This window comes from Anguilla rostrata, chromosome 1, assembly GCF_018555375.3.
Source record: "Anguilla rostrata isolate EN2019 chromosome 1, ASM1855537v3, whole genome shotgun sequence".
Lineage (NCBI taxonomy): Eukaryota > Metazoa > Chordata > Actinopteri > Anguilliformes > Anguillidae > Anguilla > Anguilla rostrata.
The window spans coordinates 65,958,033-65,971,771 of record NC_057933.1 but is presented as its reverse complement, the minus strand read 5'-3'; the positions used below and the strand labels follow the sequence as shown (position 1 = coordinate 65,971,771).

The 13,739-nt window shown below is 38.7% G+C and overlaps 2 protein-coding genes across 7 annotated transcripts; one reads left to right on the top strand and one right to left on the bottom strand.

Annotated features, from left to right (window-relative positions):
• The first annotated feature begins 183 nt into the window (after window positions 1-183).
• On the top strand, window positions 184-6,265 carry LOC135262941 (uncharacterized). Of its 6 annotated transcripts, none has more exons than XR_010332352.1 (8): window positions 184-267; window positions 780-1,070; window positions 1,558-1,851; window positions 2,857-3,189; window positions 3,588-3,875; window positions 4,097-4,204; window positions 4,367-4,493; window positions 5,218-5,311. XR_010332352.1 is itself a non-coding variant. In XM_064350411.1 (8 exons), exons 1-8 carry the CDS (start codon window positions 207-209, stop codon window positions 5,344-5,346), a joined length of 1,539 nt encoding a protein of 512 aa, XP_064206481.1. In that variant the 5' UTR covers window positions 184-206; the 3' UTR covers window positions 5,347-6,265. The 6 variants fall into 6 exon arrangements, 3 of the variants coding, with proteins under 3 accessions (XP_064206481.1, XP_064206461.1, XP_064206471.1); XM_064350411.1 differs by having other exon boundaries at window positions 3,606-3,875; window positions 4,441-4,493; window positions 5,218-6,265; XM_064350391.1 differs by having other exon boundaries at window positions 4,441-4,493; window positions 5,218-6,265.
• A 151-nt stretch (window positions 6,266-6,416) lies between these two features.
• Window positions 6,417-11,835, bottom strand: LOC135263017 (uncharacterized). The gene is made up of 8 exons (XM_064350552.1): window positions 11,262-11,835; window positions 9,815-10,180; window positions 9,261-9,608; window positions 8,971-9,033; window positions 8,448-8,561; window positions 8,047-8,103; window positions 7,344-7,394; window positions 6,417-7,208 (listed from the first exon to the last, which is right to left on the bottom strand). Exons 1-8 carry the CDS (start codon window positions 11,326-11,328, stop codon window positions 7,195-7,197), a joined length of 1,080 nt encoding a protein of 359 aa, XP_064206622.1. The 5' UTR covers window positions 11,329-11,835; the 3' UTR covers window positions 6,417-7,194.
• Between the last annotated feature and the right edge of the window lie 1,904 nt (window positions 11,836-13,739).

The following is a 13,739-nucleotide window of genomic DNA, read 5'->3' as shown; positions in this document are numbered from 1 at the left end:
ACTGTGGCTGGAGAGAAAAACGAAAAGGGGCAAAGGTATCACTGAAGATTGCTGGACATTACCATTTTCCCAGCAGCTCTTTCATTTGCAGAAGTTAGGATACGCACCCATAGGAAATATGAAATCATTTCCTCAGCACGAGTTTGTGTCCTATAAATACATATGAAAAAAGGAAACACCACAGTGAAAGTCAAAGGGAGTGAAGAATGGTCGCAGGCCTGTATCCCTCGGTTCTGCTTCTGATGGGATTACAAAGGCAATTATGTGGTACAGTTATTATTTGTTTCATATGGTTAAGCATGACTCTACTTTGCTGTCTTATCCTTTTCATTATTTGATAGTTTTTTGGATGGTGTCATTTATGAAAGTTATCAATTTACATATACTGTTCTGTTGCACATTTTCTGTTGTCTTGTGTGTAATACACTCTTGCTGAAGGTATGACACTGTATCTCAACATATAACTGATTTATTTTATTTACTGGTTTCTTGTACAGACAGTGTAAATACTAACCCCACAGAATTACAATAAAATAACCACATATTATATAATCACCAATTTTTCATTCATCGTTAATCCAGTCAAGATGCAAGCAGGTGTGTTTCAGTTTCTCACTCCATCGCTTTGTTTTTTCAGCATTTATTAAATGAGTCTTATGATATAATATTCTTATATCCTTATATGAGTACAATACATCTCTCTCTCTATCTCTCTCTCTCTCTCTCTATCTGTGTCTCTATCTATGTCTCTCTCACTCTCTTGCCCTCCCTCCCCTCAGGTGGGACAGTAATCTACTCATCAGTAGGGGCCAGTGTGGCTCTACCATGTGGCACAAATGCCCACAGATCCTGCTCAGCAGTCCTTTGGAGATTCAGGGAGATGTTCATGTTTGATGATGATTTAGTCCAAGATGGGAAGGTGACAGACATCAAGACGAACAGAGCCAGGAGACTGAGGGTGGGTCCAGACTGCTCGCTGCTCATATCTAATCTGACTTCAGAGGATGGAGGACAGTACACCTGCCAGGATGGAGCCATCTCTCCCAGCACAAGTCTTCAGCTGCTCAACAGTATGTCATTGTCATCTTCATTATTCAAATTAGAATCAACCTTTACAGAAAATACTGTATCTCCATAATATAAAAGGCATTTTGTGCATCATTACATGTGGGGTAAAATTGAATTGCATTTAATGACTTTAAAGCAAGTCTAAAGTCTCACAATATTAGTGTGAAGGCTCTGCAGTAGTGGCCAAAAAGGCATCATATTAAATTTTGACCTTAAATGTTTTATTACCGCAATAAAAAGCTTTTTTCCTCAAGGTTCCCATGATAATGACCATTCAGTGTCCTCCAAAAGTATGGGAATGGTAGAGTGAAATTTATTATTTTTGCTATTTACTTAAAGCATTTTGTTTTGAGATTAAGAGATAAATATGAAACATGTATGAGGCATTGTGTTGTATTTGGAGGGCACGGTAAATGAATCAACCATGTAATGCCTAGAGATGTTGTAGAAGAATAAAATTAACATATATGCTCCTACATTTTTCTACAGTTACCGTGACCCCAAACACTGGCCTCATTGCCAGAACAACAGTCTCTCTAAATTGCTACTTGTCTGTCGCCACTGGCCTTGTGTTTTGCAACCACACTGGGATAAGTTTCCGCTGGGTAAGTGAGAATGGTGCCGAGTTATGGGGCAACAGGTATAAGATCTCCCATCTATCTGCATGCCACTCCACAATGGCAGTGGAACTCACAAGGACAGACCATAATAAGCACTGGAGGTGTCAACTGATTGAGGGGAAGGAAGTGAAGACAACACAGAGCTATGTCACCAAACTCATAGGTAAGGCAAGTTTGGTGTTTTTGGATGTACTAGTGCAGCTGATCAAAGCCATGCTAGAACAGTGAGAACCAACATGCACTCTTAGCGAAAGGCAAAAGGAAATAATGAGATTTTTTCCATCTTATCCAGAGGACCAGAGCCAAGTCAAGTTATCTGTGTCGCATGAATTTGGATATATATTACATATATTTTGATTGTGGCATGGCTCCTGTAGCCTATAGGCCTGCTTCTCAGCCTCATAATTCACAGATCTGGCTTTTGCGACAAGATCAATCTAATATTGCGAATCATGTATCTCCGTCTTCCCCCAAGCCCACACCGAGAGCTGGTGCTGCCGATATTTTACCTGTATAGTATTATGGATACAGAACTGGCCTTGCAACCTGAAGGTTGCAGGTTTCAATTCCCGAGCACTGCTGTTGTAACCTTGAGGCAGATACTTGACGTGAATGGCTGCCGTATATATCCTGTTGTATAAATCGACCTGTATAAAACTATGTTGTTGTGTGTAAGTCCCTCTAGATAGGAGCATCTGCTAAATGCAGTCTGCAGTAATGAATATTTAGTTTCAAAGCCAGTCTCATTCTCAGCTAGACTGTCAACCAATTGCAATGAATGCAAAGTTTGCAAGTTTTAGTGAAATTTTAGATTGTTGACACTTTAGTTCTCTTGAGAATGAAAGCGAAAGCTGGTAGAAAATGAAAAAATGTTTAGTGTTAAAGAAAAATCACCAGAGTCCACCCTTCTTTGGTGGAAAAAAAGAAGAGAAACTTTCAATAGAAGACAAAGCTAGTTCCCAAAATAAAGATAAGAGCTGCACTGGACATGGTGCTATACCAGTGGTTTGTGGACGCGCTATGTGAACAAAGACCAATATTAAAATTTTAAAATTGGACACAACAATTTTTAATGGCCCTGTTATACAAGGTTGATCACCAGATGACTTTGCACTAATTTTCTCTCTCTATCTCTCTCTCTCTCTCTCTCTTTCTCACTCTGACTCAGATGGTGTAGAGGAAGTGTTTGCATCAGTGGGAGGGTCTGTGACTTTGCCCTGCACTGACATTGCAACCCCTGGCGCAGGAGAAATTTTTCAGTGGTCTGTTGGAGAAAAGACACTGATCACTCAGATCCAGGAAGATCATGTCACATCGTCAGATGAGAATGATGCCACAACCCTGGCCGACAGAAAGATCCAAGGTTTTATAATGAAGCCAGACTCTTCATTACTAATTAAGTCTGTGACCCCAGCACACTCCGGGTATTACCAGTGTTCACAACTCAATGGCTCAGGCCTCATCTTCACACACAGAAGAATACTGTTCCACACACTGGAGGGTACGTAGTAAAACCTTCATGCGAAATGATTTGAAGCAAACTATGTGGAATTATGTGGTGCGCATGCATGCAATATTTAAGTCAGGGAGATTTTTATGCTTTTTAAAAAACTATACAACATGTCTTGAAAATATATTTGTGAATGAAGAACTACCATTGCTGAAAGTTCCAACTATATTCAAACTAGACTGTATTCATGTGTGCGAGTGTGTGTGCTTGTGCTTGTGTGTATGCATTCATTTCATAATGTGTATTTCTAAGCCCTCTTCAAGAGGGTTCACTTCTCTAATCTATTCCTTACCTTTGAAGATACATGGCAGCCATACTGTATAGGCTCAGAACCATCATTGCACATCAGGTATAGAGAAACAGAGTCATTTTTCTTTCCTTACTCCCAGTTCCCAATTCTCTCTCAGTGAATAGAGACCACGCCGGTGTTCCTCCCCAGCAAAACTTCAGCTTCACTCTAACCTGCTCACTCACCTGCGCAGATGCCTGTGATAAAAACATGAATTTGACTTGGAGTCACAGTGCAGGAGGCCACCAAGGTGCCAGCAGTGTTGTGCAAGTAAACAACACCCTGATCTCCCAGCTGTTTGTCCCTGAGCTTCGGGTCTCGGAGAGGCTTGCGTGCATCGTGCTGAGAGAGGGGGCTGAAAAAGCCAGGCAAGAGTGGGCAGTACAAGGTGCTAAAAACTAACATGTTCTGTGTGTCACCCTGGATTCCTGACCTCATACATTTCCAATGTGCTGGAGCATACGGCCAAAACAACAAAAAGTGTATCACCATGTAAATACTTTTGCAATTAACTGTAAGTCTATGTGGCTTTGAGTTTGATTGCTTTGTGGTAATGGGTCCTCCTCTGGGTCTAAAGGATCTTGAGTAATGGGTCTTGTTCTCTTTCAGCGGATTATGCTTTGCCTGTTATAGTAAGCTGCGTCCTTCTACTGATACTGTTACTCTGTGTTGCTGTTATGGGAACCTGTTGGAAGAGGAAGCACAAGACACACACTGGTATACGTGTATCATTTTGAAAATCTGAGGTTTAAATAGTGTGCTTCTCCATTTTTTCTGACAGTGAAATGTTTCAATAGACTTGTGCAGTGAAATGTTTCAATAGACTGTAGACTAATGCAGTATTGTATATTCACATCTTTCTCTATCCTTCTTTCAAAGAAAGTGCATATGCCAATTTCAGAGTGGAGAAAAATGTAAGTAATTGAATAACTAATTGTCTTTATCAATTTCAGTCTTGTTCTATGTGACGGCCCTCCCCACTCTGTCTGTGTTGCTCCAGAGCCAGGTTGTAACATTCCATGATTCAAATTCTAAACCCCCTCTCAACATTTGTGCAAGCATGAATTAACCAAACAATGCTTTCCCAGGAGTAACAAAACAAATAATCTAAAATATTACAAATACATTTTTAAGTAGCTCTAAATGCCGACGCACAATTGAGGCTTGCATCAGGGTACTGGAAGATTCAGTCAGATAGAGCAATGTAACACAGATTCCTATGGCGACCCCTACTGGCTGATAAGGGTACTTGTATGACTGCACGTCAAAGCCATGTATGAAAGGTCTCCCTCTGATGACACATACCTGGGGTCTGCTGTGTGAAAAAAAAGGAGCTGTTGGGTAGCATGTGTTTCAGAGGAGAACAGAGGTGGTTTGAACATGGAACACAGCTGCAGACATTCTAGATTGGGGTGGGAACTGGATATACACAGACTTGAGTTGGGGGCAAATTTTTTTTTGAATGAAACTAAATGAAACTAAAAATAACAAAAACACATTACTACAAGGGTAACAAGGCAACAATAATTCTTTAAGACTTGTTTACAAAGCATTGTAACATGTCTTTTTTGTTTTATTTTTTATTTTTATTGTTGTGGCCTTCTGATATCCTGTTCTTGTCAACGGTTCTGACGGGCCAGGAATAGGTAAATAGCTGAAACACTATAGGACAAGGAATGACACAGGTAGACAGAGCTCGGACACATAATTTCTGTGCTTTGTGCTTGCAGATGGCTCTTTATGAGGAGTGTGGGGAGCCAGCCTGTAGGACAGATCCAGAGAAAAGGAACCTGGAAGGCGAACAGTCAGAAGCAATAAGCACCGTTTATGTCCTGCAGTCAGCTGTGAACCAGGAATAACCACTGCCTACAACCACTCTCAATCTGTCTTTGCCAAGCTCAATCCACCCCTGGTTCACTCTATTATTTTTGCAACAGAGCCTAGCATATGACAAGTCGGTGCATGTAATAGTTCTTAGCTTGTCTTAGGTTCACTTTTTTCAAGATTTCTGAAAATGTCTATATTTGGTGTGTTGTAAGAAAACATTCTTATAGCCAGCAAGGTCATTAAGTTGTCATTCACCTGTTTCGTGACAAGTCACAATTTTCAGCCAGTTATGGCAATTAATTATTTGTAAGAATGGTAGGTAAAACTAATACATCAATAGAGCTGTGATTTGCATCTGACACAATTGCAAAATGCTTGAATATTGACATTCAATGTGACCCTTTAGGAGATGGAGTTGATGCATTTCAGCTGCAGTGTTCCTTGCATGTGTACAAGTGGCACAGTCGTGAGTGTCTCACATTGAATTGTCATGCTTTTTTAAAGCCTTTCCAACAGGAAAAAGAAGCAACAGGAAGTGAGAAAGCTATATTAATTAACCGGGAAGTAGAATAGAATAATAATAGAATCTGTGTGTGTGTGTAGGTGTGTGTGTATGGACTGACCTCCAGCTGTGGGTGAAGGCTGTGGTGGTGCCGTTGCTTTGCAGGCTACCTAGTAGTTCTCTGGTGACTGTGAGAGTGTGTGTATGTCTGATATATGCCAACAACCAACATGTCAGCACATTTTTATCTGTGGTAATAAAACCATAAACACAATCTGAACACAAACTCCTTTTTTTCTATTTAAATTTAGATAAATAATCATATCAAGGCTGACCCGGATGTACCTTATCAGACCTGTGTTTTGTAGTTGTTCCAATGACCTTCGGTGTGCACCTATTGTATGCTGCTTTGGATGAATGTGCCTGCCAAATAAATGTAATGTCATGTATTTCTTTGTCATTTACTCCAGCACTTTTTCTGTTTTTGGTAATAGGCCATAAGTCTATACACGTAAAGAAGGGCCTCCCATTTACATGGATAAAGCTTAGTTTGTTACTTTAGCACTACTGGATGTTATGAAGGGATAGCACAGTATAGAAGGCACTTAACTACTGACAGCTATGTTCCTTCAAACTGTTTAGAGAAGAAACTCAAAAGCTGTAAATGAGGGCTGTTACAGACAATTAGTTCCTCTTTCTAAAGGTTGTTTGCCTACATGTATATTCATGTGACAAGTATCTAATCATTCATCTGACTAAAACGTTACAATAAAAATATATGACAGCAGTAGACAAAATCAACTTCAGGCTTTGAGAGTTGGATTTTATTTTCTCGCACTCAATTATTTCTTATTTGAAGGGTTAAGTATTAATAGATGAGTGTATAATCTATACATATATTTAAATTTAAAATGTTCTTATAATTTCATGACAACATTTAGAAATATACCGACATGCATTGCAAGGACATGTAAGACACCATATGGTTCACAAATCAAAAAAAGATGTACTTACATTTTTTTCTTTTCTTAATTTACAACAAACAAATTCATCCCGTACATTACATTACATTACATTACAGGCATTTAGCAGACGCTCTTATCCAGAGCGACTTACACAACTTTTACATAGCATTTTACATTGCATCCATTTATACAGCTGGATATGTACTGAAGCAATTTCGGTTAAGTACCTTGCTCAAGGGTACAACGGCATTGTCCTTACCGGGGAATCGAACCTGCGACCTTTCGGTTACAAGCCCAGTTCCTTACCCACTGTGCTACACTGCCGCCCTATGTATACATGTATGAACTGTCAGGGTAGATATGAAAACAACAACAAATAATTCAACTGAAAAGTCATGCCAGCTGTCTCCTTTTTAGTGGCTTCCAGCTGTTGGAAAACACAAAGAATTTAGGCAGAATTTAATTACATTTGGAAAATACAGACCACTGTATTCTTTTTTCTTAGTGTAAGGAGTGATATACAATATGCAGTACACATATTTATTATTGTCAAGCTACATACCATCCTGTGTATCGCATTGAGCAAGCGTATAAAGAGTATCAGGCAAAAAAGCTGTGAAAGAGAAAATTAGAAAGAATCATGTTTGTAATACTGGTATTTTATATATGTATCTAAATGCCAAATGTTAATTGAATTCAAATTAACTTAAAACTACGTCTTATATACTTATTCCAAAACATAGGTCCAAAGCAACAAAACACTAATTGAATTCATACGTTATCTCAAGTTTGGCATGATTCATGTGATCTGATAAACAATAGGAGAAAGGACCACACAGCACTGGGGAACTTCTTTTCTTCTTTAATGATAAAGTAGCAGCTAAACAATTATTGTCAGTTCACACTTTATATATTTATATATACATTTTAGTTGTATTTGCTCATTAAACAATCTGTAAAGTACAAAAATAATTCAGGTAGCTATAAAATATATAATAAATACCTAGTTTGCATTTTATATACAATACTATATGTACATAGATGAATACAAACAATATCTACTGGGTGCAAAAAAATGAAAATATACATATATTTTTGCTAACTAGTCATAAATTTACAGGCAGTCAGAAGATTGGTGAACATCTTGCGAGTGTAGTTTCATTCTGTTGCCTGTTGTCTGTTAATCTTTACTGTTGCTTGATAGTAGAATGCAAGCAGGAGTAAATGCTGCTCTGTTCATACGCTCCATTACTTAAAAGGTTTACCTGAGTCTCGAGTACGGTTTATATTTTCATAGGGCTCATCCTCAAGGTTGTCTTCAACTGAGAGAGAGAAAAGAATCACCATTAGCTTATCCCACACAAACAGGATAAATTGTTCACTCGTCTACCTACTCACAGTTTTGTGTGTGCTATACTTTCATTCCAAACCAAATCACAGTTTTATTAATTCTATTTCAGTAAGTATGCCATGGGTGTTGTATAAAAAGTATTTTTAAGCTTCTTAAATATTACAAAATATGAGAATACAAACAGAACTAGGCTCAGAACTTGGCCAACACAGGGAAATGCACTCTGATGTTCACATTACCAAAATTGAACTATAAACCTTTCCACATTTAATTTCACCTGTTTGATGCCACATCATAACTACATTATGTGTGTACCTGAGATTGGGTTTTTGCGGTATCTGATGTAGGCTCCAGCCACTGCCACAGCAACACACACTGATAAAACTGAGACCACCACAACAGCGGGACTTCCACCAGTCTCCTCATTGGCTGAGACATTGCGTAAATAATCATTAATATGTCAACAAACAGAATGACAGAAACTGAAAAATGTAATTTCCTGTGCATACTGATAAAACATAAGAGCTGCATGCTGATGGGTATCATTCTAGCGCATGGATCTCAAACTAAGATCCTGGAGGGCTGCTGTGTCAGCTGGTTTTTGATATGTTCATGCACTTAACCGTTTAATTTAAGCCATCAATTGGCTAAAGAGTTTCCATTATCTAAAGAATCACCTTATTTCCAGGGCCTAAATTGTCTGCTGATTGACAGAAAATCACAAAAACCAGCAGAGACTGCAGCTCTCCAGGACTGTGGTCCTAGCGTGTTATGAGAGTGTACAAAAGGCCTTTATCCACCTCCATACACAATGAGACGACAAGGCAATAGACTTTACCATTAGCCTTCATAGACACATTTATTGTGCCAGTTGTCAAGGTCACCTCTGATCCAGGCAAATCTGAAAAGAGATTACAAATTTGTATGTCAATCTGTAAAATATTAATGAGTGCCATGTATATATGATTGATAACTGACAGAGAGAGTATAGACCTACAATTGATGCAGAAAGTCTGAGCTAGGATACACAATTACAACCAACAAGATTCACTCAACAAGATGCATAGAGAACATAACTGCAGCACATAATATCAATGATCAGATATCTAAAGTGAGACAAACACTCACCTCTCACATGGAGCCTCATTTCCTTACAAATCTTTCTGTTTTCCCCCATGTGCAGTATGCACCGGTACCAGTCAGTGTCATTCAAATTTAGCTCAGAAATAGTTAATGTTGCATTGCCTGAATTAAGATCTCCTGAAAATCTGACTCGTCCTTGCAATGGAATGGGGCCACTGGAGTTTGGGGAAGATGGTGTAGGAGGATGGTGAAGTATGAGGGACCCCTGGCCTTCCGGACCCAAAAACCAACTGACTTCAGGGGTTGGGGTGTTTCCTTGATAGCTTGTAAAGGGGCAAGGCAGGATGACTGTTGTCTTGTGTAATGCAGCGATAGGGTTTAGAACTTCACACTCTTCATAGAACATAAAATAAGAAAATAAAGCTTTGGTTAAAGATAAATTCTGCTCTGAGACCTACAAAGCTCAATCTTCTATGTATTCATTCATAAATAAAAATTAAAGTACATTATTTATCTATACAAAAAATAAAAGAGGAACTGAAAAGCAGCATGGGATCAAATAACGTACTGAGCAGGAAGTGAATGACCTTGACCTTTACCTTTGACCTTAAGAATGACACGTGTGCCCATAACGCACTGCCATCCACTCCAGACCTGACAGGTATATGTTCCAGAGTCGTTCTTCCTTACATCTCTCAGGGAGAGGGTCCAGTTCCTCACTTCCACACCCTCCTCTCCCCATAGAAAGGTTAGCCGTTCCCCATGCAAATGCTGTGACTGTCGTGAAAGGGGTGGCCAGATCTGCAGTGTGTATGGTTTGGCACTGGCTGATGTATAGCTCACCCATTTCATTCTGTACCGACACATTTCTGTGCTTGGAACAGAGCAGTTTAACTTTGCAGTTTTACCCAAAGCAGCGGAAACCTCATGGGTGTTGACCTTTTCACAGGAATTAAGGAGTTCGCCTTAAGGGAGAGGAAGAAATTGAATAATATATTAGCACCCCCTAGTGACTAAATCTGGTCTTCTACTGTACCATTTCACGACTGTATGAATGATCGCCATCTTTGAATTCATTATACACTTTATGGCCAAAAGTATGTGGACACCTGACATTCAACATCTCATCCAAAATTATGGCCATTAATATGGAGTTGGTCCACCCTTTGCTGCTATAACAACGTCCACTCTTCTGGGAAGGTTTTATACTAGATGTTGGAGCATTGCTGCAGGGATTTGCTTCCATTTGACTAGAAGAGCATTGGTGAGGTCAGGCTATGATTGTGAAATTGGGTCTGGCTCACAGTTGGCTTTCCAATTGATCCCAAAGGTGTTGGATGAGGTTGAGGTCAGTCTCTGTGCGGGTCAGTCAAGTTCTTCTCTTCCGTTCTCGACAAAACCATTTTAATATAGACCTCACTGTATGCTTTGGGCCATTGTCATGATAAAACAGGAAACGCCTTTCCCCAAACTGTTGGTTGTACTTTGATTGAGCACATGTCTGGTAACAATGTGTAAATCTGCTAAATATTGAATTTAATTCTGTGAAACTTCAAATTATGATAATGTTTTTAAATTACAACATTATTCTCTGGAACTAATTGTCTGTAACAAATAATAGCGGAAACAATAGGCTAGAAACAATAAATAAATAATTGTAAAACAGGTTTACGAAAATTTCTAAAAAGCACATCTTCCTGAACACCGTTACTGGATTGTCACCATCAGAAAAACAATTGAATCAAGTTGGTCACTGGACATTTCAAGATGTTTCAACTTTTTTCTGAATTTTGAAATATTTGAAAATACGTTTTGCATCACAGCATTGAAAGAATTCTGTGCTGATGGGAAAAATACAATAAGATCATCTATATATCAATATAGTGTCCTCTACTATTATACTTTTTCACAGTGACACAGTGACATGGCATTTTCACAAAGAAATATACATAATTGTGCTACATTAAAACCTCCATTTATACAATACCTTAGATGTTGCAATAAAGCATATTTAAGATATTTGGATTCATAAAATGCAATGCTTACCATGGCACTTTGGAGCCTCTTTCATTTTGAATAGGAAAAATAACAATATCCAATGAGACTGAGTCATTTCTTCTCCTTCTCTGAAGTTGCTTTATGATTTCTGGCAAGTATACCAGAGTTTCTCTTACCCGAGACTGACATCAGTTCTCTCATTTGAGTGGTGTTCTCAGCTTCTGTTTTCAGTTCCCCTTGCTATTCTGCCTGGTTTCTCTAGTATTGATTAACCCCATTGATGCATCAGGGTTGAAGAGCACTCTGATCTGCAGCACTGTTTGTTTATTTGTGCGGTGGTACATGTATATTGAACAGAATTTAAGCAATATTGAATGCCAAATGAGTCAGGCACTGATTGATCCCATAAGCCAACGTGGGTTTGATATATTGAACACAACTGTGGATGCAGAGACAGTGGCCAGTCCAAATGTGGGTGGGAATTGGAGATGCTCAGCCCCACGTTGGCCCCTGAGGTAATACCTGGGCAGCATTTGCAGTCCTTCACCTTCCGAGCTGATCTAACAGACACGTAAGGTGCTAACAACGCATTATATGAAGTAGGAGTGGGCCAATATCTCTACAACTTTCCTGCTCAGATACTGGCAAAGCTTTGTTATGTTTCTCAAATGATAATAGGTGGTTCTAGAAGTGATTGATTTCAAATGAGTGTCAATCGAAAGCACAAATGAGTAAAAAATGACACCCACATTCTATAAGCAAATGAGACTGGCTTTCCAACAAAAGTTTTGTTTGGCCCTTCAAATTGTAATAGGTGATTTGTTTAACAAAACTGGAATATTACCAGGGTTTAGCTTCACTGATTGTATTGCCACCCATATTTTAGTTTGGGTTAAGGCACTCTGTAAGCAGTGTCATATAAGCAAGCAACGGTTCAGTAATCGTTCCAGTAAAAAATCTGATTGTATGAATCTGATACTTGATACTTAAATGTAGGCTGAACAAGTCTCCCTCAGTGAGACATCTTTGAGCAGAAGCAACTTTTGAAATAGCGAGGTTCATTATCCAAAATACAATGCTTATACAATATACAATGTGTATATGAACATTCAAATAAAAACTGCACTATATTTTCTTGAGACCTGGCAAAAAATAAATAAATAAATAAAATAAATTGACATAATTGTCTTGGATGACAAAAATATGTTGCATTGAAAATCCATCGATTATCTATACCCGCTTATCCTGGGCAGGGTCATGGGAGGTGCTGGAGCCTATCCTGGTGTACATTGGGGACTGGTAACACTTCTGGATGTTTTTTTTTTTTCTTGTACAACTATCTGGCCACTAGATGGGGAATGAAGATATAAAACAGCTTCAACTGCCTGAAGAAATAAATGTATAAATTACCATGTGATTTCTTCGTGGGGGTGTGGCTGCTTTGGGGGGAGGGGGGGGGGGGCATGGGGGTGCCTGAGTGTTAACCAAATCAGGAAGCAGGAAGCTTGTTGTGAAATTAGCACTTGTACATTTCGGTATTCTAACATGCCCGAGGTTCCTTTTCTCTCTCTCATATACATTTAATGTGCACTCTTACAGTTAAATGCTTTCACTTTAATATTAAAACTCACTAGCCTGTTAGTATTGATTTTTATTTTTAGAATTTCATTGTTAGCAATTGGTGCAGGACCGTGTGCATGTGTGTATGTCCACACATGACAGTGTTTGCTGTGGAATTGATCTCTTGGTATGGTGGTGGATGTCCGAAGGGGGGGGGGGGGGGGGTTGTAGCAAAGGCAAAAAAGTTTAAGACTATGAAAACATAACCTCTTGAGACTTCTTAAAGGTTTTTTTTAAAAAGCTATCTTATAGCTCTGATGAGCTCTTGACACAAGGAATAACGGTTTGCAAGAGCTAAAACGTAGTTTTAGATGTACTTTAAAACCATAAAAGGTTTGTTAACCCTTCTATTGTTTGTAAATATTGAAGCAAAATAGGCCTGCATTTTGAGTTATGGTGGGGTGAGAACAATTAAAATAGCACATTGTCCATCTAGAAGTTCTATCTTCAAGAATAGAGGACTATATAACCAAAATTGATACTCAAGAAAAGTTACATATTGCACTTTAAAAGGGACACTTCTGCTAAATTAACTCAATTACCATGACAAAATAGTACTTAGAATGTTTTATCTTTTTATTTAACAATATAATTTGAGCTGGGTCCACATTCAAAGCCCTCTCTCTCTGTCTCTCTCACACTCAATGACAGAGTTTACATGCATTGTCCATGCAAAAAAAAAGGAAAAAGTGAGAAAAATGGCTTTAAAGATTCTGTTCTGTTACATTCTAAATCTACTGAAAAGCATGATACAAAAATTTCCTAACTAACTTAGATTGATTAATATATTCATTTCTGGACACTGCAGCAGCTTGTGAGACTGCTCCTCTCGTTATAATCATAATCGTCATTAGAATGCAGCCCTCTTTGTCAGCTGTAGCAACTGTAGCCTAACTCTCAGTTTTG